Raw genomic sequence first — 24,174 nt, 5'->3', positions numbered from 1 at the left:
GGGAGACAGAATGGGGCAGAAGAAATATTTGAAGAGCTAATCACTCAGAATCTCCCAAATTCACGAAAGACAAAAACCACAGATCCAAGAAGCTCAGAGGACCCCAAACAAGATAAACGGGAAGAAAAACACACCTAAGCATATCATAGTCCCAACTGTTGAAACCAAAGATAAAAGAACATCCTGAAAGTAGCCAGAAAGAAGAAAAAAGTACATAAAGAAGCAAGAAGCAGTCTTCCTAGAAACTCAGCAGGGTGCCTGGGTAGCTCAGTCAGGTGTCTGACTCTTGGTTTTAGCTCAGGTCATGGTCTCGCAGTTCATGGGTTCAAGCCCCGAGTTGGGCTTTGCGCTGACAGTGCGGAGCCTGCTTGGGATTCTCTCTCTTTCTCTCTGCCCCTCCCACACTCTCTTTCTCTCTCAAAATAAATTAATTAACAAAGAAAAGAAAGAAAAAATAAACTCAACCAGATGGTTCCTGAGGCCCAGCTCTATCCCTGCCATATAGGTCCACAAGATAAACCCAGTAACATTCCAGAATATTCTCCCATCTGGGGGGCTGATATGAGCTTGGGCAGATTTCTGTTACCTGCAAAAACAACAATGGGGTGCAGCCGAGCAGTGGCTCAGCTAAGCAGCAGCCTGCAGGGCACTGGCTCTCCAGTTCACCACCTGCAGCCCCACCACCACCACCCCATGCCACACCCAGCCCCTTTGTCTACACACACCCCACCCTGAACTGGCTGTGGCCACATCACCCCTCAAATACTATTTATTGGCTGTGAGTTGGAAGGAGGCAGAGTAGGGAGAGGCTAGACATACTAGCAGACTGGCCTCGACGCCCATCGAGGTAGGCCCTGGGATCTGAATGTTGCTCCAAAGCCTTTCCCCACGCGTGACCAGCCTGGAACAACCAAAGCCTGAGTCCAGTTGGGACACCTGTCAGGACTTTGCTGAGTGGATGGTCATTGCCATTGGTGGCAAAGTCTGTGAGAGGCAGCCAGTTGCCATAATTCAGAGTTGCCATGTGGTCAAGAAGATTCAGGTTTCCTCCCCCACGACCCATGTTCAGAGAGTCCCTGTGTTGGCTTCTGTGTGGCCTCACTTTCCAGAAGAGTTCCTTTGCTGCAGGAGCCACAAGGAGGCAGCAAAGAGCTTGTTTCAGGGCCTCAGCTGGCCTGGAGAATCAGAGGGGTCGAATTTAAAATCTGGGCACTGCTGAAAGATGGACACAGCTGAAACTGGTGGGCTTTCCCTGAGACAGTACTCGGCTGAGTGTGGAAAGCAAGTATGGCAAAGGTAGGGGAAAGAGACAAGAGATTCCTGACTCCTCCTTGGACATCTGGATCCTGCAGACAATTCCTGGTTGCCAGGGTCCTCTCTCCCTCAGTCAGGGCCACTTCATCCTCCCTTGACCACCCCAGCAGGGGCCTCAGCTCTGCAGTTCAGAGTGCTGTCTTTGCAAATGATTCTTCAGGCAACTGGTTTTTAGGAACTCTGCCAGGAGGCCCTACTTGAGACTTCCTCAAACATGCATTATGTTCTCATTCATTCATTCATCCATTCAACAAATATCTATTGGGCACTTAATACTGGGCACGATTCTAGGCATTAGGGATACAGTACTGAAGAAAATAGATTTTTTAAAGTGTTTTCATGGAGCTTACATTCTTTTGGAGAAAACCAGATAAGAAATTAGAACTAAAATACACCGAATGTTAGATGGTAAAAGATGCCATGGAGAGACACAAATTTCAGAAGAGGGTAAGGTACCAGAATACAGGGGTTACAATTTAAAATAGGTCACGTCGGGGCGCCTGGGTGGCTCAGTCAGTTGAGTGTCCAACTCTTGATTTCGGCTCAGGTCATGATCTCAGAGTTTCATGAGTTCGAGCCCTATGTTGGGCTCCGCACTGACAGTGCGGAGCTTGCTTGGGATTCTCTGTCTCCATCTCTCTCTCCCTCTCTCTCTCTACCCCTCCCCTACTCATGCTATCTCTGTCTCTCTCAAAAAATAAACTTAAAAAAATAAAATATGTCATATCAGGCCTCCCTGAGGTGACGTTTGAGGAAGTGAGAAGTGAGCCATGGGGTAAGAGCATACCGGGCAAGGGAACAGCTGAGGTAGGAGCATGCCTGGCAAACTCCAGAAGCAGCAAGTCTCCAGTGTGTCTGGCACCAGGTGAGTGAGTGGGAGAAGAGAAGGAATGATGAGGGAGAGGCGACCGGGGGACAGATCAGTGCCTTGCAGGCCACAGTAAGGACTTCCCTTTTACTCTAGTTGAATAGGAGCCATGTTTACTTTGAATGAAAATGGAAACCATTGCAGAATTTTGAGAAGATGAAGGACATAATCTGAGCGACACCTCAAGAGCATTGCTCTGGGACACCTGAAACTAACGTAATATTATGTGTCAACTGTACCTCAATTAAAACAAACTGGAAGGGCACCCAGGTGGCTTTGTTGGTTAAGCGTCTGACTTCAGCTCAGGTCATGATCTTGAGGTTCGTGAGTTTGAGCCCTGCATTGGGCTTTTTGCTGTCAGCATGGAGCCGGCTTGGGATCCCCTGTTCCCCTCTTTCTCTGCCCCACCCTGTTTGCACTCTGTCTCTCTCAAAAATAAATAAACTTAAAAAAAAACTGGAAAAAAGAAAAGAGCATCGCTCTGGCTGCAGTGATGAGAACAGACTGAAGGCTGGGAGGGGGAGGCAGGGAGACCAGTTGGAAGCTATTAACAATTTCCATCCCATTCAGGAAAGGTTAGTAAGGGAGCTCAAATGCCCTCCCCCAGTGAAGTCCCCCCCAATCTTCCCCAAGATCCCCCGCTTCTCTTGGGACCTCTCTCCACCCTCTGTTCATGCATCGCCCAGCCTTGGCCAACCTTGCCTTTGTTCTAGGATTAGTGCTGGGCCTGTCCTCAGCCCCCCTAGACCTCAGACTCTTTAGGAGCAGATGTCCAGTTGCTTTGACAGCTGTAGCTTCTCCCGGCACAGAGTGCTGTACACACAGAAACCAAGTCAGACTTTCCCTAAGGAATGAGTTATCCCATCCCTCATTAGTTGAGCTGCCTGCTCTTGCCTCAGAAGCTTCTTCTGGGCTGTATTTCTGCCTGGAGAGCCACATCTCTCTGTATGAAACACTTTACCACTATAACAGCCCTAATTCTGTCTGTCGGCCACCTTCACAGTCCTTCAGTCATGCCATGTTTACACGCCACCCTTGTCACTGCCCTGCAAAGGCAGGCTCTCAAAGCTGGCAGAAAGCACATATGAAATATTGTTTGCCAAAGCCATTGGCTTCTCTGGAGGCTTTTGAGAGCAAATTAAATGAGTACTTATTGAGTCCTTAAACATTTATTGAACACCTACTGTGGGGCTGTGTTCCGCACTAGGCAGTGAGGGTATAAAAGTGAATAAAACAAGCTTCCAAGGATCTTACTGCAAACACAGAGTAAAGGCCATATGCAAAGCACAGTGCTAAAATAAATACAACTACATCCTTGTACTGCACCAAGGACTCCCCATCCACTCATCCGTCTATTACTCGCTTAGCAGTTAACTTACTGAGTGCACTGAGTGCAATGTACGTTACACTGGATGTGTGATGATGGCATTGAGACACAATCCCTCCTCACACTCTGGTGTGGAGACAGCAAATAGTGGGGAGCTGGCATATGCAACAAACACAGTTCAGGGTAAGTGATGTCGTATAGGTACAAAGTAAAATGGAGAACAGGGGAAGGAGATGTTCTTTGCAATGAGGGTCTGGAAAGGCCTTCTGGGCTAAGTGGGTTTTCAATAGAATGTTGAAGGATGGGTAGAACTACCACAGGTGGAAGGAGTGGAATCAGAGGAATCCAAAGGAATAGAACACTATTAGAACACAGCTTAGACCCTGTTTATGGGCCAGAAAGTGGTCCCTGTGGTTGTGGTTCATTGGGTAGAGCCAGGTGTTGTAGGAGCTGAGCTGGACTGGAATTGGGTTTGGATGGGCTTGAAGGCCAAGCTGATGATTTTCAAGAAAAGGAGTGGTAGTTCTAGATCTTGCTTTAGAGAGGCAGTTGTGGCAATGCAGAGACATTAGAGAATGAAATCAATTCGAGGAGCAATAATGAAGGCTTGAACCAAAGTAGTATAAAGAACCAGCTTTGGGGCACCTGGGTGGCTCAGTCAGTTAAACATCGCACTCTTGATTTTGGCTCAGGTCATGATCTCACCGTTGTGAGTTCAAGCCCTGTCAGGCACAGAGCCTGCTTGGGATTCTCTCTCTCCCTCTTGCTCTGCCCCTTCTCCCTTGCTTGAACTCTCTCTCTCTCAAAATAAACATTAAAAAAAAAAAAAAGGAACCAGCTTTGATTGAATTTATGTATTCATGCCCTTGTTTGTTCACAAACAATTATGTACAAAACCTTGTATTGATTGAAGATAGGGATGGAGCAGACAGGGAGGAAAGAAAGAAAAATAAAACCCAGTTTTATTTCCTCAAGGATATTATAATCAAGTGAGAGACACAGACCACTAAAAGTCTACTGCAGTGGGGTACCTGGGTGGCTCCGTCCGTTAAGTGTCCAACTCTTGATCCTGGCTCAGGTCATCATCTCACAGTTCATGGGATTGAGCCCCATATTGGGCTCTGCACTAACAGCACAGAGCCCACTTGGGATTTTCTCTCTCCCACTCTCTCTTCCCCCCTTCCCCCACTTGCACACACACTCTCTTAAAATAATAATTTAAAAAACCCAGGAATTAAAAAAAAATTGCTATTACATTCTTTCCTTGACTTCTGTCATGTGATATTTGGTTTCCCTCCTATGTTCCCGATACTCTTTTGGCTCCTCAAGAAGTTCATTATCTTCAGCCAGTGTATTCTGTGGGTTGCACCAGTGCCTGGACTCTCTCCTCTCTTCGTGCCGTATGATGTCCCCAAATGACTTCATCCTCCCCTATGGCTTTGAACACCAGCTATATGATAATGACTCCCAAATTTATCCCTAATCCCCTTCTCTCCTGAGTCATAGAGCTGTATATCCAGACACCCATCTGAATGTGTCAACCGGTTGCCCACTGGCACCTCTAGCTCAATTCATCCAAATAAAACTTATCTTTCCTTCTCACTCAAACCAACTTCTCCACTTGCACTCCCTGTCTCAAAGTATAATCATCATTCTCCTTCTACTGCCAAAGCTGGAGACCAGGGATCCATGCCTCATCTCTTGCACCTCTACACCCAATTTATCCCCAAGCCATATCCAGTCTACATTTTGGGTGTCTTAGATGACCACCCTTGGGGCGCCTGGGTGGCTCAGTCGGTTAAGCGTCCGACTTCAGCTCAGGTCACGATCTCGCGGTCCGCGAGTTCGAGCCCCGCGTCGGGCTCTGGGCTGATGGCTCAGAGCCTGGAGCCTACTTCCGATTCTGTATCTCCCTCTCTCTCTGCCCCTCCCCCGTTCATGCTCTGTCTCTCTCTGTCTCAAAAATTAAAAAAAAAAAAAAAAAAGTTAAAAAAAAAAAAAAAAAAAGATGACCACCCTAATTTAGCCACTGACTGGCCTCCCTGTCTGTAGTTTTACTGTTTCAATTTATGTTCCATACTAGGCCAGAGAGATCTTTCTCAAATCCAGATCTCATACCATACCCCCTGCATAAAAACTCTTTAATGGCTCTTCATGGGTTTAATCATGGCCTGTAAAGATTTTTGTGACAGCTCTTCAGCCTAGCTGTATGGTAGTCCATTGTATGGATGGACCACAACTTCTTTAACTAGTCTTCTAGTGACAGATGTTTGAGTTGTTTGCAAATTTGTGCTACTATAAACAATGCTATAGTTAATAACTTTGCGTATACTTTATCTTGCATGTGTGCAAGTATGTTGGATCTGAAATCATATGCATTTTTAATTTCAACAAATATCAACAATTTACAGTTCCTCCAGTAACATATAACCGTGCCGGGGCGCCTGGGTGGCGCAGTCGGTTAAGCGTCCGACTTCAGCCAGGTCACGATCTCGCGGTCCCTGAGTTCGAGCCCCGTGTCAGGCTCTGGGCTGATGGCTCGGAGCCTGGAGCCTGTTTCCGATTCTGTGTCTCCCTCTCTCTCTGCCCCTCCCCCATTCATGCTCTGTCTCTCTCTGTCCCAAAAATAAATAAAAAACGTTGAAAAAAAAAAAATTAAAAAAATAAAAAAAAAAACATATAACCGTGCCAAGGTTATACAGTCAAATGTTTGGATTGTTTGCCAAAAATAACATCTAAGTGTAGTTTCAACTTTCTTGTGAGTAAGCTTGAGTATTTTTTCATATGTCCAAGAGCCATTTATCTTTCCTTTTATGTTGCTCATCCCATTTTCTTATTGGATTTTTGTATTTTTTTATATTGATTTGAGGGGATTTTGTATATATTAAGCACATTAGTCCCTTTGTCTGTGAGATGAGTTGCAAATATTTCCCTCCGTGTACCATTTGTGTTTGTTCATGGTGGTTTTTTTGCTCTGCAGAAATTATAGATTTTCTTGTTGACTGAACTTGTCCTTTTTTTATGCTCTGGGAAATTTTGTGCTCTTCTGACAAATGCTTTCTCCACTGTGACATTATACATTTATGGTTGTATCCTTTTACATTTATTTAAACACAATTGATTCACATGGATTTATTTTAGGGTAAAGACCAAGCCAGAGATACCATATTATTTTTTTCAGGCAGTTACACAATTGTCTTAATACCACTTATTGTATAATCCATTTTTCTCTACTGATAGATGATGCTACCTTCATCGCACACTAACATTTTAAATGTGGAGTCTATTTCTGGATTCGCTATTTGGTTCTCTTGATCAAGTTGCCCGTGTATGTGCTAGTGTCCCCTGGGTTTCATTACTTTAATTATTGTAGCATTTAATGGTTTTATATCTGATAGAACTATTTCTCTCACTAACCTTCTTTTTCAGAATGTTCATGGCTATTCTTGATGCAGAAATTTCCATGTGGACTTTATATTCAGATTATGTCGTCTGTTGGTATTTTTATTAGGTTGTGTGAAATTTATAGATTAATTTATGGAGAGCTGACATCTTTATGATAGTGAGTCTTTCTACCCAAAAATAGAATATGACTTTTCATTTTTTCAAGCCTCCTTTTGTGTTATTTGATAGCATTTTAGTATTGAGCGCCTGGACCTAGTACATTCGTTAAGATTACTCTTGGTTAGTTTACTTTGTTGTTGCTATTGTAAATGATATATTTTATTCCCCTTTATTTTCTAACTGGCTGTTGTTTGCTGGCTTTTTGTATATTAACTTGTGCCCACTTTGCCAAAATGTCTCATTTGTATTAGTTTTGCAGTTGATGTCCTTGATTTTCCAGGTAGGCTATCATTTCATAAATAAATAATGATAATTTTACCTCTTTTCCAGTTGATCGACCTTATTCCTTTCTCTTCTGCAATTAAGTAGGCTAGTACTTCCAAAGCAATACTAAAAGAAAAATAGTCACAGGGGCCATCCTTATGGAATACCTAACTTTAATGAGAATAATTTAGGTTTCCTTATTAATTGTGACTCTGGCTTTTGGACAGCGATGTGTAAACTTTGTCACGTTTGTGAAGTTGGGTGTTGCATCATTTTTCTGTGGTTCTCTATCCTGAAGACTGCTGTTTCAGGAGGCTCCAGGCTGTGTGTAAGGCTCTTCCTCTGCAGACAGTTTCTCCTCCCTTGGAGAAAAAAACATGTACAGATATCAAGTATATGTTAACTTAAAATGCATTGTGAACCCAAAGATAACTTTGTAGTGGTCAACAGCTTTATTAAACTTGACTTCCTAAGATGGTATAGTTGAGCCAATAGCAGATAGATCCTGCGTCTTCTGGCTGAGCACCCAGAGGTAACAGCCTTAGGTGAGAGGGAAACTTCTCTAGTAGACAAGAGTCGGGATGGGCTATGCTATCAGTTTGGGCCCTACACTCTGATAACCTGGCAGGTGACACTAAGACCCAGGCCCTAAGAACAGTACCAACAGCTAACATTTTTGAACACTTGCTACTTGTTTAAATAGTGAGTGATTTACTCCTCAGAACCATCCTACAAAGTGGGTACTATTATTTCTCAAAAGATGATGAAACTGAGGCAAAGAAATGTAACTTGCTCAAGGTCACAGGTCAGTAGGTGATACAGCTAAGGTTTAAAATCAGGCTGTTCGACTCCAGAGCCTATGTTCTTAACCACCATAGTCTAATTCCCAGGAGGAGCAGCCTGGAGCCCTGAGCAGCTGAACACAGATCTAGGAGAAATCATGAGTATGGTCTTCATTGTAAACCACGCCCATCCCAGGGAAAGAGGGCCATACTGTGAAAGACTATTCTGGAGCCAGGGATGGTTAACTGAAGCAGGATGATTGATGCCATTGCTAGCTTTTCCTTTTAGCCACACTCTTCTTTCTTTTTGTCCCCTTTTCTGGCTCCTCCTCTACCTAACCTTAAACATTGGAGTGCCCCAGGCACTGGCTTTGGACCTTCCTCACTCTCTGTCTATACTCTTCCCTAGACACTGGCATCTATATCTTCATGATAATGTTTCCTTTGTGTGTAGCTCCAGGGTAGGCCTTCTTGCCTGACTGGACTAGTGTGTCCACCTCTCCTCTCAACACTTCCACCCAAATACCTCCCAGGCATCTCAAACTTAACATGTCTGAACAGAACCCTTCTTGTCTACCCCTACACGAACCTCCTCCTCCCACAGAATTCTCCTTTTCAGTGAGTTTATTTAACACACTTGCTCAACGTGGGGCGCCTGGGTGGCTCAGTCGGTGGAGCATTCGACTTCGGCTCAGGTCATGATCTCATGGTTAGAGTTCGAGCCCCATGTTGGGCTCTGTGCTGACAGCTCAGAGCCTGGAACCTGCTTCGGATTCTGTGTCTCCTCTCTCTGCCCCTCCCATGCTCATGCTCTGTCTTTCTCTGTCTCTCAATAATAAATAAACATTAAATTTTTTTTTTAAATCACACTTAACACATATTTGTTAAGCACCTACTATAGCAGTGAACAAAATAGACAAAGCCCCTGCCCTAATAGAGTTTACATTCTACTGTTGGGAGGACATACAATAAATGGGAGAGGGCTGCCTGGGTGGGTCAGTCAGTTGACTGACTCTTGGTTTCAGCTCAGGTCATGATCTCACAGTTTGGTTCATGGGTTTGAGCCCTGCATTGGGCTCTGCCCTGACAATGCAGAGCCTGCTCGGGATTCTCTATTTCCCTTTATCTCTTCTCTTCCCCCACTTACACTGTCTCTCTTTCTCAAAATGAATAAATAAACTTAAAAAAAGTTTTTAAAAAATAAAATAAAAGGGGGAAAAGCAAAGTATGTCATGCATTAAAAGATAAGGGCTAAGAAGAAAAGCAAAGCAGGGAAAGGGCAGAGGGTGCAAGGGATAGAGACGGAGATGTTAGAAAGGGCAAGGGGGAGGAGCAGGAGATGAGGTCAGGGTAACAAGGGCTAGACCATGAGGTGTACTCAAAGAAGATGGAGGATTTTGAACAGAGGCTTGACATGAGTGGATTTCCATCTTAATGGGCATGCGCTAGCTTCTGTGAAGAAATCAGAGGAGGGGCAGGAAGATGAAAGTGGGGAGACCAGTGAGGCAGCTCTTGCAATAGTCCAGATGAGAGACGATGGACTTAGGGTGAGACAGGAAAACTAAAGGGAGCCATGAAAACTGCTTTTATCGCTCCTTTTCCTGCTTCTATTCTTGCTAGGACCTGCACCTCTCCCTTACACATGCATATAGAACAGATAACGTATGCCCTCTTAGAGGCAGCTTTTAGGCAACGGGCTTGAGCAATGGAATGTAAAAACACTCACACAACCCCTTGGCTGAATATCAGGTGACCCACCTCAAAATATCCACAGGCCTTAACTAACCAATGGGCTACTTACAACCAGGCAAGTTACCAAAAAAGGGAAAATTCCATATGTCGCCGTTACTCCTCACCTGCCCTATTCATTTATTTATTTATTTATTATTTTAGTTTAGTTTTAAAATTTTATTTATTAATCTTATTTATTTTCAAGTTAGCTAACATACAGTCTTGGCTTCAGGAGTAGAATCCAGGGATTCATCACTTACATATAACACCCAGTGCTCATCCCAGCAAGTGCCCTCCTTAATGCCCACCACCCATTTTCCCCACTCCCATCAACCCTCAGTTTGTTCTCTGTAGTTAAGAGTCTCTTACAGTTTGCCCCTCCTTCTGTTTTTATCTTATTTTTCCTTCCTCCCCTTATGATCATCTGTGAAGTTTCTCAAATTCCACGTGAGTGAAATCATGTGATATCTGCCTTTCTCTGACTGACTTATTTTGCTTAGCATTATACCCTCCAGTTCCATCCACATTGTTGCAAATGGCAAGACTTCATCCTTTTTCAAAGCAGAGTAGTATTATACATACATACATACATACATACATACATACATACACCACATGCTTCTTAATCCATTCATCAGTTGGTGAACATTTGGGCTCTTTCCATAATTTGGCTATTGTTGATAGCACTGCTATAGACATTGGGGTGCATGTGCCCCTTTGAATCAGCACTCCTGAATCCTTTGGATAAATTCCTAGTAGTGCAATTGCTGAGTCATAGGGTAATTCTATTTTCAATTTTTTTTGAGGAACCTCCACACTGTTTTCCAGACTGGCTGCATCAGTTTGCATTTCCACCAACAGTGCAAGAGGGTTCCCCTTTCTCCACATCCTCACCAACATCTGTTGTTTCCTGAGTTGTTAATTTTAGCCATTCTGACTGGTGTGAGGTGGTATCTCAACGTGGTTTTGATCTGTATTTCCCTGATGATGAGCAACGTTGAGCATCTTCTCATGTGTTTGCCATCTGGATGTCTTCTTTGGAAAAGTGTCTATTCACGTCTTCTGCCCATTTCTTCACTGGATTATTTGTTTTTTGGGTGTTGACTTTGATAAGTTCTTTATAAATTTTTGATACTAACCCTTTATATATCATTTGCAAATATCTTCTCCCATACCGTTGGTTGCCTTTTAGTTTTGTTGATCGTTGCCTTCGCTGTGCAGAAGCTTTTTATCTTGATGAGGTCCCAATAGTTCATTTTTGCTTTTATTTCCCTTGGGGTGCCTGGGTGGCTCAGTCAGTTAAGGGTCTGACTTCGTCTCAGGTCAGATCTCGCGGTCTGCGAGTTAGAGCCCCACTCCGGGCTCTGTGCTGACAACTCGGAACGTGGAGTCTGCTTCAGATCCTGTGTCTCCCTTTCTCTCTGTTCCTCCCCCACTCGCACTCTGGTTCTCTCTCTCTCAAAAATAAACATTAAAAAAGTTTTATTTCCCTTGCCTTCAGAGACATGTCAAGTAAGAAGCTGCTGTGGCCAAGGTCAAAGAGGTTGCTGCCTGTTTTCTCCCGTAGGATTTTGACGGCTTCCTGTCTCACATTTAGGTCTTTCATCCATTTTGAATTTATTTTTGTGTATGGTATAAGAAAGTGGTCCAGGTTCATTCTTCTGCATGTTGCTGTCCAGTTCTTCCAGCACCATTTGCTAATGAGACTATCTTTTTTTCATTGGATACTCTTTCCTCCTTTGTCGATTAGTTGGCCATACTTTTGTGGGTCCATTTCTGGGTTCTCTATTCCATCCCATTGATCTATGTGTCTGTTTTTGTGCCAATATCATACTGTTTTGATGATGACAGCTTTGTAATACAGGCTGAAGTCCAGGATTGTGATGCCTCCAGCTTTGGTTTTCTTTTTCAACATTACTTTGGCTACTTGGGGTATTTTGGGGTTGCATACAAATTTTAGGGTTGTTTGTTTCAGCTCTGTGAAGAATGCTGGTGTTGTTTTGATTGAGAGTACATTTAACGTGTATATTGCTTTGGGTAATATTGACATTTTAACAATATTTGTTCTTCCAATCCATGAGCATGGAATGTTTCTCATTTCTTTGTGTCTTCTTCAATTTCTTTCATAAGCTTTATGTAGTTTTTAGCATACAGACCTTTTACCTCTTTGGTTAGGTTTATTGCTAGGTATTTTATGGCTTTGATGCAATTGTAAATGGGAATGATTCCCTGATATCTCTTTCTGTTGCTTCATTATTGGTATATAGAAATGCAACCAATTTCTGTACATTCATTTTATATCCTGCAACTTTGCTGAATTCCTGTATCAGCTCTAGCAGTTTTTTGGTGGAGTCTTTTAGGTATGTAGAGTATCATGTCATCTGCAAAGAGTGAAAGTTTGACTTCTTCTTTGACAATTTGGATGCCTTTTATTTAGATTTGTTGTCTGCTGAGGCTAGGGCTCCCAACACTATGTTAAACAACAGTGCTCACCTGCCTCCTTTAAATAGTCCCCACCCACTGCTTCCTTGCAGACAATCTCTGCTTTGCTGTCCTGCCTGCCACTCCTTTACAGTGTATTCAATAAACTTTTATCTCTTTTGTTCTGCGTTGAGTGAATCCTTCCATGTCCCCCTCCCCACCTGCCCGCAGCTTCCAGGTCCATCTGATTGGGTTGTGATTGGGTTCTTCCACATTAGGAGACCCCCATCATCAGAGGTCCCCATCATCGGAGAAAAACCACTCCTAGTAAAGGTCAAGAATTTAGATTTCTTTGCAGTCTTCCAGCACAATAGTGAACATCTAAAGAGTGACTGGGCAGGGTCACCACGAATATTTTCCAAGACCACTGACTCATCAAGACCTCTGGCTCCAGGGCATAAGTAACTTGTGGAAGACACCTAAACACTTGCCTTTGTTCCTGGATGCAGGAACTCCAGGCCCCAAGCAAAGATGAGATTCATTCTTTTTTCCTTTCTGAGTCTCCCAGACTCTATGCCAGTATCTACACTCTTTTTATATCTTTAACAAACTGGTCTCACTTCCTCTCAGCTGTGTTTCTTTTTTTTAATGTTTATTTATTTATTTTTGAGAGAGAGAGAGAAAGCATGAGCACAGGAGGGGCAGAAAGAGACGGAGAGAGAATCCCTAGCAGTGCCACGCTCAGCACAGAGCCTGATGAGGGACTCAATCTCACACACTGTGAAATCATGACCTGAGCCAAAATCAAGAGTACAATGCTTAACTGACTGAGCCACCGAGGTGCCCCTCAGCTGTGTTTGATTTCTACCCTGCACAAAGCCAAGGATTTTCTTGGCTGGTCTTGCAGGATCCCTTCTGGGTCCTCAGGCCCAGCCGGCCTGCATCAAGGTGACTTGGGGAGGGCCAGATTCTGGATATATTCTAAAGGGTGCTCCAGCATCCACCCAATTTCTCAAGATAGGTCTTATCTTTGACTCTTCCCTTTCCCTCATATCCCATATGCAATCCATCAGCAAATCCTTGTAGTTCTAGCTCCAAAATATACATCAAAGTCACTGTTTCTGTCCATTTTCACTGCCCCATAACCCACCTAAACCACCCGAATTTACCTCTCACCTGGATTGCTGCAAGGTAACCTCTTAATCTGATCTGTTTCCTCTTTTACAATCCTTCCCCACAAACAGCTGGAGGCATCATCTTAAAAATTAAATCATATCACAGCAAGGATGCCTTCACTTGTAATCCTTTAAGAGCTTTCCAAAGCATTAAGAATAAAGGCCCAAATCCAGTGAGAACTGCAAAGCCTAATGTGATCTGCCCCTGATGACCTCTATCCACATCTCCATCCCTCTTTTTCTTGATCATCCTTCTCCTGGGCTCCTTCCTGTTCCTCAAACTCACCAAATTCATTTCTGCTTTGGAGCTGTGCTGTCCCCTCTATCTAGGTCATCATACACCAGCTCTTTTCATGACTGGCTTCTATCAACTGTCAAATCTCAGCTCACTTGTCCTCTCCTTAGAAACCTCCCTGATAACTCTCACCTAGCATAGATACTATACTAGACCTCATAAAATCCACACACCTTGTATCAGAAAACTCACAGTCTTTCAGGGGAGAAAAATAGGTTAATACTTATTAAGTAAGATCACAGGACAGTAAATGAGTTGAGGGCTTTTGAAGCAGTGGGCTATCATACACTGTCAGGGCCAGAAGGGCTAGCCTCCCACCTGACATCCCCTGACAATGTCCAGGTGACGGTGTGGTTGACATCTCCATTGAAAGGATTACCCAATGCTGGACAGCTTTGGAATTGGGACTTTCCTTAATCTGAGCTGTGATATGATTCTCTGCAGTTACTACTCTTTCGTGCCCCTCTCAGGAAACATTAAACAAACAGAAACCCTCTTTTAGTGGTCTGTTTGGATTCTCAGGGCCAAACTTGCCCGTTGCCTTGTTCTCCCATCCCAAGCTTCCCACCAGGGCACTCTCCTCTGGACTTCTCTCTTACCTACCGAAGTCCACAACTGCTTCCAGCAGTCCTGATGGGATCGGGCTGCCACTGGGCATTGCTCTTTCCTCAGGACCTCTACCTCAGGCCCACGACCCTCCATCCGTTCCTTAGACATCAACCTCCCCGCCTTCTGTACGCCACACCTCTCCAGCTGGAGCGAACGCCACATCATCTCCCCGTGTTGTGCCTAGCACAGGGCCCGACACACAGCAGTTTCTTTAAAACCGCTGGGAGAATCAAACAATACATCGTTGCCCCTGGGAAACCATCAAAGGCTCCTATACCCCGTGGGAATTCGAAAGCCGAAGTGGGGTCCCCCGCCCACCCTACCTCCAGCCCGCCTCTGTCTATCCTACGCCAAGTCTCGCCTTTCCATTAATCTCTTCAAGCGAGTAATCTTTCTGGGGCCTATAATCCCTCATGTTTCCCCCTATGTTGTCCCAATTGTGAAAACCTTTTACTTCGACTATTAGCAAAAAGTCGGCCCATTCCCTGCCGTAACCACGCCCCCTTCATCACATTCCCGGGGCGAACCGGAAGAGATCGCGCCTTCCCTAGTTCGCAGACCCGGAAGTAGATGTGTCTCACGGAAGCCGGGTTTGGCCCTGCGGCTGCTGCCGTCGCCGCGGAGAAATTGTTGGAGCTGGCAGCCTAGGAATGGTGAGACCTCGCGGTTCGCTTCTGAGGGTTCTGAGCAGAGTTTGGGGCGAAATGGAGTTTTCCAGAGTGCCGCTGGGGAAGACCCCCCCACAATGTTTGGGGCCCCGCCCCGGTAGCGCCCCGAAAATCTGCGCATGCGTGGGCCGGACCGGGCCAGAATCTGGTCCGAGATGTTACGCATGCGCAAAGGTGGGCAAGGCGAAGGTGGGGTGAGACTTGACCTGGGAGTTAGTCTCCTGTCCCTCGCCACCAGTTAGTGGGGCTTAACCCAAGGCAGCGAGGACATCTGGGTGCACTCGGTGCTTTGCTTTTGAGTTTCAGGGCTGACTTCACCACTCTTATTCCGAGCTCCAGAAACAGACCGGCACTACTCCCCCACCTCGGGTGTGCACTCGGAGAACGAGGGCCAGGGAAGGAAGGGGGCCCAGACTTAGCCTCAGGCTACCCTTCACCTGACCCCCAAGTGTCAAGATTCCCAGCCGTATCCTACGGAGCCGAGCGACTAGAGCACCTGGGGGCAGGGCCAGAAAACTGTGCGGAGAGCCGCCCTGGTCTGAAGGGGCGGGGCCCGCAAGCGGCACGCCCAGAGAGTCCCCAGTACCTGAGTTCTCTGGGGTTAGGAGCAGGCGCCCCAGGGCGGTGGAAATTCGCTCAGTTCCCAAACCGCGTTTTTTTAGGTTCCACGCAGTCCCACCCGCTAAATCTTCAGCCAAAGCTGAAAATGAAAATAAAAATTAGATGGACAGATCAGAGTTCGATCTCCGTTTCCTTGCTTTGGCTTGGAAGGGCAAGGGTGGTGCTGCTGAACTGAGTGGGCAGCGAAGATAAGAAAAAGTGAGCCACTAATCCCTTGTTTCCTGCTGGTTTATAGTCGAGGCCCTTCCTAGCGACTGTGAGTAGAATCATAGAGGTCTGTGGACCCCCTAAAATGCTATGTGTTTGTACATTTTCCTGGAGTCCATAGCTTTTATATTCTAAAAGATGTCGGTGACCTTTAGAAAGCTGTTGGTTTATCAGGGTCATGGCAGAATAGAGCCTTGTGTTTCTTCTCCTTATGTCTTCCCTAGTTTATGGGATCCTGGGGGAGCTGTTCCAGTAGAAGGTGGGGCTGGCCCATTGGAAACCTGTGCCTCAGGGAGCCTTATTTCTCCTTTGCAGAATCTCCTCTCAGCCTCTAAGCTCACCTGGTCAGAATCCTTGGATGAGCCTGTGGGACCCTTCCTCCTAGCCCTGTGGTTTGGAACCAGTGGCTTTGGGACTGTAAGAGGATGGACAAAGGTAGTATGAGGCCAGGCCAGCTCCCCAAACGCTCAGGCGCCAAGCATCTGCTGATTCCACCCCGTGCCTGGCACGTATGTCTTTTCGTCCTGACTGGGCATTGCCACCTCCCCCTGGGCCAGCACCACCCACGTACCTCTCGGCAGAGGCCACAATTGACTGACTTGCTGTTGAGCTGCCGCTCTTTGGCACGGCTGCATTTTGATGGCAGAGGGAGCAGTTATGCCCAGAGCCCGGTGTGTCGGCATCACCAGTCTGACCTGAGCACCATGTGCTGCACGACATGACACGTGGCACCGGGAGAACTGCCCAGCGTGGAAGGTCTGGGCCAGGTCTGAGCCCAGATGGGATCTGGATGGCCAAGGAACTCCCACCTTAAAACCTCAAATGTCAAGGAAGCAGGGGAAGGGCCAGGAGGGCTGGCAGGGGGAGGAGGAGCAGAGGAGGGGTCCCATGTTCAGAGGCTCAAGGCTCTACTAGGCACTTAGGAGACTTGAGTTCACTACTTTTCTTTTTCTAGATTCTCAGGGGCTGCTAGATTCATCTCTGATGGCATCAGGCACTGCCAGCCGCTCAGAGGATGAGGAGTCGCTGGCAGGGCAGAAGCGGGCTTCCTCCCAGGCCTTGGGCACCATCCCTAAACGGAGAAGCTCCTCCAGGTAGTAAGGGTTCGAAGGGCCAGGAACTGGGCAAGGGCATTAGGTGCTACATGTCTTCACCACTGTTGCAGTGGCTACCCGAGCCCCTCTGGAGCCTAAGTACTGGCGGAGCCTTGTGCTTTTCCTACCAAATCCCTCTTGTGGGATATGGGCCAAGGGAGGGTGATCTGAGGTCTTTGACATGGAATCTTTGTGGTGCAATACCCTGTCATCTCAGAGGGATGGAGCATAGCAGTTCCGTGCCCCATCCACTGAGCCAGAGCAGTTAGTGCCCAGCTGGGAACCTGCTCTGTTTCAGAGGCTGAGTGTGTGCAGGTGGGTCCTAGTGAAGGGGCAAGGGATGCTCACTGGGTAGGACTCTCCACAGGTTCATCAAGAGGAAGAAGTTTGATGATGAGCTAGTGGAGAGCAGCCTGGCTAAGTCCTCTACCCGCGCGAAGGGAGCCAGTGGGGTGGAACCAGGGCGCTGTTCGGGGAGTGAACCTTCCTCCAGTGAGAAGAAGAAGGTGAGGGATTGGGAGATGTGGGGGCCAGGGCCAGATTTTGTTTTTCCCCACCACCTTTGCCAGCTGACAGGGGCCCTGGCAAAGGAGACTTGTGAGAAAATTGGGTGGCCTCAGCCCCAACCTCAGATGCCTCCCTCCTGAGAGCCCATCGCTCCCTACTCCCCCTTTCTTGCTGCACCCCCCCCCCCCCCACACACACACCCTGTCAATGCGTCCTGTATCACATTCTGTGTGGGAGGCATGGAGCGTGCATCTATTCTGGGAGCAGACAGCCTGTTCCCAGCATTGCTGGGTGTAAAAATAACCCCCAGGTGGCATTGCTCTGGCCCTAGACACCGTACCAATAAGAGTGGTTTCCTGGTATCCTCCCCACCCACCCTCCACTCTGGGGTTGAGGGTGCCACCAGCAAAGAGAAGACCCCATATGTTCAAGGATTATGTAGAAGTACTTTGGTAGAGGTGGGAGGGGGAGGGGTGGGGACTAGAAAGCCGAGCTCCTGCCTGTGTTGCTTATGGTTGGGTGGGACCGGGGCCACCACACAGTGTGTGAAGTTCAGGGTCCAAAGCCCCATCTGCCCTGATGCCGGCTTTGAGCTCTTCCTGTCCTCTGCTCAGGTGTCCAAGGCCCCTAGCACTCCCGTGCCGCCCAGCCCAGCCCCAACCCCTGGACTCACCAAGCGCGTGAAGAAGAGCAAACAGCCACTTCAGGTGACCAAGGATTTGGGCCGCTGGAAGCCAGCGGATGACCTCCTGCTCATCAATGCTGTGCTGCAGGTAGTGCTTCCCACTGCAGGCTTCACGTCCCCCCTCTCCCCTCGGCCTGCGGTTCCCAGCCCCTGCACTAGCCCAGCAGTACCCTGGGGGTGGCAGGGGAAGGGTCCTTCCCAGCTCTAGGGCTGGGACCAACCCATCTGGGGCCTTGCAGACCAACGACCTGACATCTGTCCACCTGGGCGTGAAGTTCAGCTGCCGCTTCACCCTTCGGGAAGTCCAGGAGCGCTGGTACGCCCTGCTCTACGATCCGGTCATCTCCAAGTGAGTGGGGCCAGCTCTGGCAGCATGGAGGGACGAGGAACACTAGAATTTGGCTCCTGAAACAGAGAGAACTATACAAGGGCCCAAGGGAGGGGCCTGAGAGGCAGGACTCATGGGGCCTTGCATCCTCTGGGATGATATTGAAACCAGGCAGGCTTGGGAGGGAAGCTTCTTCCTGCTGCCAACCCGGCTAGTCCTGGCTTGATGCCAGAAGCAGGGGATCTGGAAGCTGCAGAAGCAGCCTGGAAAAAATATCCGAATGAGCGCCAGGAGCCCTGGTTCCACCAGGGTGGTCGTGGGCAGGTCACTTTCCATCCTTTCCCCACTGACCTCCACAAGAAGGAGTTGGAACAAAAGAACACCAAGGCCCCTAATAGTCCAAGTTTCAAGTAAGCCTGTGTGCATACGTCGCGCACAGTCTTCCTCCTCAGCCACTTCGTTTAACATTGTCATTGCTGGCGGGATGCTTACCACCCATCTTCTGTTCCACGGTCTCTAACACCATTTAAGCTCTAGCCACGGCCCTGACAGGAAGCAGGCAGGGCTCAGCTTTGGAGAGAGGATGTGGTGGGCAGTGGGTGGTCTTGGGATCTCCCTTGGGACTGGTCTCTGGGGGCTGTGCCTTGAGTATCTTCGAGGAGGTGAACACTGGAAACTCGGTTTGTTGAGTTGCCTGTTATGCTTTCAAGAAATGCATGAGGCCACAGGTGCAGTGCTAAGCCTTCGGCTGGTGCTGCTGAGGGCCTAGCCTCTAGTTCTGGATCTCAGAGGCCTATAGGAACCCCGGATTGCTTGACCCCCTCCCTTCAACCCTGCCCTCTTTCTCCCTCTACCCCCTCAGGCTGGCTTGCCAGGCCATGAGACAATTGCACCCAGAAGCCATTGCCGCCATCCAGAGCAAGGCCTTGTTTAGCAAGGCTGAGGAGCAGCTGCTGAGCAAAGTGGGATCGGTAAGGCTGAGAAGCAGAGAAGGGCAGGGTGGGGACCTAACCACTGGGAGAACTACGGATGTGGGGAGGCCCCACTGCCTGGAAACGTGCCCGGCAGGTCTCGTATATTGGCAGGGGCCTTTGTGGATGGGGTCCTTAGGAAGAGCCAAGACCGGCTCCCTCTCACTTCTCCCAGCTCCTGGTGGGGACAGGGGGTGGGGATGACAAGGCCGAGACAGGAATGAGAAAACCCAAATGCCAAGAACACACTTCTTGCCCTCCAGACCAGCCAGCCCACCTTGGAGACCTTCCAGGACCTGCTACACAGACACCCTGATGCCTTCTACTTGGCCCGTACTGCCAAGGCTCTGCAGGCCCACTGGCAGCTCATGAAGCAGTATTACCTACTGGAGGACCAGACAGGTAACTGGCTCCAGGAGCTGGCGGAGTGGGTGTGTGCGTGTAAGTGTGAAGTTGTCTGGGCACGGTTGCCCTTAGGTGCCCAGTAACGGATCCCTCAGTGGCCCCCAGTGTCTTGCATCTCTTGGCAGCAAAACTTCCTTCCAGGAGGAAGGAAAGTGGCTGGAATGACACTCAGCAGCATGGTAAGGGTAGCCCAAACCATCTGCAATCCTGAGCAAAAAGTCTAAATGGCAGTGTTGTCTCCCACTTCCTGTTTTTGTTGTCATTTTTAACATATTTCGCTATTATGTAAACAATACGGTAACATAGTCTTTGTGAATAACGTTGAAAGTGAATAAAAGGTGAAAGTCCCCTGCACTGCTTTATCTTTCCCCGTTTCCCCCCCCAGAGGTGGTAGGGTCTCTTTCTGCCCCTTCCCTCTCTCCACTTTCCTTCTCGCTGCCTTGAAGCCATGCGGAAATTCCCATTGGGCTTTCACACCCAGGCCCCCTGCCTTCCTGCTTTCCCAGGGGCCAGAACACTGTCTGCCCACCTCTTCCTCACCAGCAAGTTTTCGCCCCTGATGACAAACTCGGGGAAAGTCAGCTGACTAAAGTGCGGGAGGCTCTTCAATTTGACTTGGGATTTGGGATCAGGCTTTCGTGGTGCAGCGTAGTGTAGACACACTCTGCCCTCCCTTCCTGGATGGTATTGCCCATCAGCGTCTCCATAGTTGTCCGCACTGTTCTGGAAACGAGGCTTTGCCTGTGCACTCCGCCTACTCCCTGGGTCCTACTGCTCCTGGTTATCAAAAGATACTCCTGCAAGAGGATTTGAGGAGATCGTGTCAGGGATGCCCTGTCTTTCCTTCCTGAGGGTCTCTGCAGTTAGTGGGCAGCCCTCTTTATTCCTGCAGCTTCCACAGCTCTGCTTCTGCCTCAGACTCCGACGTCCCTGAATTCCCACAGAGAGTGGACACCAGATAAAGTTGATTTATGCTGCTGTAGCTGGCTTCTTTGAAAGTTATCTTGTATAAACGTCTCTGTTAACTCAGAGGTTTAATTTTTCTCTCCAAGAGTCTTTTCTGTGGGTATTTGATTTCTCCTTCACTGTCTAGTGCTGGGAGGTCCTAGGAACCGGGTAGATACACTGCTTGGCTCTCAAGTTGGTTGAGTATTAAATTGGTGGGATTTCAGGCAGCTGCAGTGGGGGAGCAGTCGGGGGAGGGGGGGGATGACTGTCCCAGTCCCTTGTTTCCCACACAGTCTGACCTAAAGGGGTTGAGGGTGTGGAGCACTTGTGGCTCCTGTGCAGCCCCCCTCACTTCCCCGGGCAGACAGTGACCACACCCCGGGTGTTGACAAACTCCCCAGCCGACGGTTTCACAGCCACTAACTACTGAGCGACACTGCAGTCCTGGGAACAGCTGGCCTTAAGGCAGAAGTTCTCAGAGTTTGTGGGCCCCCATCCCCTTTTGCAATGTGGTCAGAAAAAAAAAACGGAAAAACTTCCACGAAACTATTTATTCTCAACACATCTAATGGACTCTGACATTATTCTATCCTGTTTCTTTTTCTTTTCTTTTTTTTGGGGGGGGGGGCAGAGGAAGAAATGAAACTAATCTCATGACTGTCAATACCTCATGACCCGCAGTTTGAAAAATACTGGCTTACGGGGGGGCAGCTCACTTCTGGCACATCTTGAGGAGCACTTGACCGGCATGTGCCTCTCTCTGCCCCCTGCTGAGTGTGGCAGAGAATATTTGGGAGCATATGATGTGTTGCAGGAGCATTTTGGATCTGGAGTCAGAGAAATAGAGCTTGGGTCCTGCCTCTGTCCTAACCCTGAGTCACATGGCTTAACCCTGCTTCCTGTGTCTGTCCCCTCGTGTGCACAGGGGAGCTGACAGCGATGCCTTCCCTCCTTAGTTCAAGGCTGTGTGAGAACCCTCGCACACTGAAAAGCACACACAAAAAGTCAGCCTTAATTCCCTTTTCTTTCTAGAACCACCTCTGCCCTTAGCTAATGTCAGGAATTCTTTGTGCCAAAAGAGGGTGTCTCATCTGGTCTGTGCTCTGTTGCCTATTGATTGCAGCGCAAAACTGTTGCCACAGGTTGTCTTCACAGTTTGTCCCCTTAGTTCAGTTGCTGCTCGGCAGCTTAGGGTGGAGTAGGAGCGGCGGCGCTGACCGTCCCCCCGTCCTTTGTTCAGTGCAGCCGCTGCCCAAGGGGGACCAAGTGCTGAACTTCTCCGACGCAGAAGACCTGATTGATGACAGTAAGCTCAAGTGAGTGGCTGGGGCCACAGACAGGGTACAGAGTGGAGTGTGCCCCCCCCACCCCCTTGGGGTGGGCCAGAGCTCCCTGGGCAGCACTGCCCAACCTGGCCTCCTGCTGCTGAGAATCGGGCCCAGCCCACACCCAGTCTTGTGCACCGCTTGCCGCTCTTGGCACCTGGTGTCTTTGCTGAGCCCCATCCCTTCAGCACCCCCACCCCCCCACACCCGGGAAGGAGGCTAGTCCAAGGTCAGAGGAGCAGCCTCCTGGGTTGTTCAGCTGAGAGACTGAGGGACACCCTAATGAGCCAAGTAGCACCTGATGGTAATAGCAGGTGATCCTGATTCCTCCTCCTTCCCCCTTCTTCCCACAGGGACATGCGGGATGAGGTCCTAGAACATGGTAAGTGTACCCTGGTGGGGACCGTTAGGGGGTGGAAGCTCCTGCCAGCACAAAGCATTGGTACGAGGTGCTGATGACCTCAGAGCATCCCCGCTTACCACCCTGCCTCACCCCAGAGCTGACGGTGGCTGACCGGCGCCAGAAGCGAGAGATTCGACAGCTGGAACAGGAGCTGCATAAGTGGCAGGTGCTGGTCGACAGCATCACAGGTGAGGCAGCGGGGTACCCGGGGGCGGGGGGGGGGGGGGGGGGGGGGTGCCTGCTCCAGCTCCCTCTGCCCCACCCAGAGCCCCTGTGCTTGCCTGGCTGGCTGCGCCCTCATTTCCCACGCCCCGGCTCCCTGCCTTCCACCCCGCGGCCCTCAGGCGGGCTCTGCGTGACACCAGCTGCTCCCCCTCGCAGGCATGAGCTCTCCTGACTTCGACAACCAGACTCTGGCGGTGCTGCGGGGCCGCATGGTGCGGTACCTGATGCGCTCCCGAGAGGTAAGGCGGGCCCGGCCCCTGCTTCCCCGGGTTTCCCTCCTCCGCCAGTCTTGTCCTTGCTGACCTGTTCTGTGTCTGGCCCCTGATCTCTCGTCTTTCCCTGACCTGTGTAGACCCATTCCTCAGGTCCCAGCCCTCACCTACCCCGTTTCCCCAGATCACCCTGGGCAGAGCAACCAAGGATAACCAGATTGATGTGGACCTGTCTCTGGAGGGTCCGGCCTGGAAGATCTCCCGGAAGCAAGGTACCGGCAGGCGGCAGTGTGGGGGTGTCCCTCCCAGCCTCTCGCTGCCCTCCGGCCCTGCAGCTTGGTCTCCATGGGAACCCGCTAGGGTTGAGCAGCTGGCATTTCAAGATCTCTAACTTGGGAGTCATGGGTGCCTTCTAGCCTGTTCCCGGGAAGCAGTGTGTGTGGGGACTGCAGGCCCTCTTCTGGCCTCCCCTGTCTCCTCATCCCTTTCGCCTCTCCATCCCCACAGGTGTCATCAAGCTGAAAAATAATGGTGATTTCTTCATTGCCAATGAGGGTCGGCGGCCCATTTACATCGATGGACGGCCTGTGCTGTGTGGCTCCAAATGGCGCCTCAGCAACAACTCCGTGGTGGAGGTGAGCTGGGAGGGAGGTGAAGAGGTCATGATGAGACCCGGGGCGTGGGAGGCTGGTGTGTGGGCCTGGCCCCCAGTCCCACCTCTGTCCTCAGCCGCTTTTCTCTCTTGCCCACAGATCGCCAGCCTGAGATTCGTCTTCCTCATCAACCAGGACCTCATTGCCCTTATTCGGGCCGAGGCCGCCAAGATAACGCCACAGTGAGGAGTGGTGGCGGGACCCGTGTGCTCTCTCTGGCCTCCGGTTCCCCTGCCATTCCAGCCCCTAGGAGCTGGGAACTCAGGCTCCTGGAAAAACCATGGTGGGCAGGAGGAGACCCAACTGGCCCATTGATCTGAGCCTCTGTGGGAGGGCAGGGCTGGTCCTTGGGAAGCCCCTCGAGGCTGGAACCCTCCGGCTTCCTTAGAGCCAGAGCCCCTCCCCTTCTCTCTCTGCAGACCACCCTCCTCTGTCCCTCAGATTCCCACCTTTTCCCTTTGTCTCCAGCTGATTGGCTTCAGACTTTTCCTTTATTATTTTTCTTTTGTAAATAAAAAGCACCGAGTTCCAAAGTAGTTCTTTTTATTATATATATTTTTTAATATAAAAAA

At 48.9% G+C, this 24,174-nt stretch overlaps 1 protein-coding gene and 1 long non-coding RNA gene across 9 annotated transcripts; one reads left to right on the top strand and one right to left on the bottom strand.

The window, feature by feature from the left end:
- Window positions 1–7,493: 7,493 nt before the first annotated feature.
- Window positions 7,494–14,881, bottom strand: LOC132694422 (uncharacterized). 2 transcript variants are annotated; one of them, XR_009617299.1, is made up of 3 exons: window positions 14,798–14,881; window positions 14,345–14,530; window positions 7,494–7,699 (listed from the first exon to the last, which is right to left on the bottom strand). It is a non-coding gene; the product is annotated as an uncharacterized LOC132694422 (long non-coding RNA). The 2 variants fall into 2 exon arrangements; XR_009617300.2 differs by having other exon boundaries at window positions 14,345–14,570; window positions 14,798–14,873.
- Window positions 14,882–14,884: 3 nt separating this feature from the next.
- On the top strand, window positions 14,885–24,138 carry MCRS1 (microspherule protein 1). 7 transcript variants are annotated; one of them, XM_060657721.3, is made up of 16 exons: window positions 14,908–15,003; window positions 15,681–15,837; window positions 16,162–16,281; window positions 16,802–16,940; window positions 17,308–17,446; window positions 18,062–18,220; window positions 18,372–18,481; window positions 19,323–19,431; window positions 19,695–19,833; window positions 22,025–22,100; window positions 22,463–22,491; window positions 22,608–22,700; window positions 22,894–22,976; window positions 23,134–23,221; window positions 23,457–23,584; window positions 23,702–24,138. In XM_060657721.3, exons 3-16 carry the CDS (start codon window positions 16,272–16,274, stop codon window positions 23,786–23,788), a joined length of 1,389 nt encoding a protein of 462 aa, XP_060513704.1. In that variant the 5' UTR covers window positions 14,908–15,003; window positions 15,681–15,837; window positions 16,162–16,271; the 3' UTR covers window positions 23,789–24,138. The 7 variants fall into 7 exon arrangements, with proteins under 7 accessions (XP_060513702.1, XP_060513705.1, XP_060513710.1 ...); XM_060657720.3 differs by having other exon boundaries at window positions 15,681–15,895; XM_060657719.3 differs by lacking the exon at window positions 15,681–15,837 and having other exon boundaries at window positions 14,885–15,003.
- The last annotated feature ends 36 nt before the right edge of the window (window positions 24,139–24,174 follow it).

Source organism: Panthera onca, chromosome B4, assembly GCF_046562875.1.
Source record: "Panthera onca isolate mPanOnc1 chromosome B4, mPanOnc1 haplotype 2, whole genome shotgun sequence".
Classification (NCBI taxonomy): Eukaryota; Metazoa; Chordata; class Mammalia; order Carnivora; family Felidae; genus Panthera; species Panthera onca.
The sequence above is the reverse complement of the archived record's forward strand: the minus strand, read 5'-3'. Positions and strand labels throughout refer to the sequence as shown.

What these genes read in the sequence shown, in the direction of transcription:
- MCRS1 (XM_060657718.3), top strand. Translation starts at nt 16,565, where the DNA reads ATGACACGTGGCACCGGGAGAACTGCCCAGCGTGGAAGGTCTGGGCCA. An exon ending in CCTCCAGTGAGAAGAAGAAG is followed by an intron (nt 17,447 to 18,061) that starts GTGAGGGATTGG and finishes TCCTCTGCTCAG; the next exon opens with GTGTCCAAGGCCCCTAGCAC. An exon ending in GGATGAGGTCCTAGAACATG is followed by an intron (nt 22,492 to 22,607) that starts GTAAGTGTACCC and finishes GCCTCACCCCAG; the next exon opens with AGCTGACGGTGGCTGACCGG.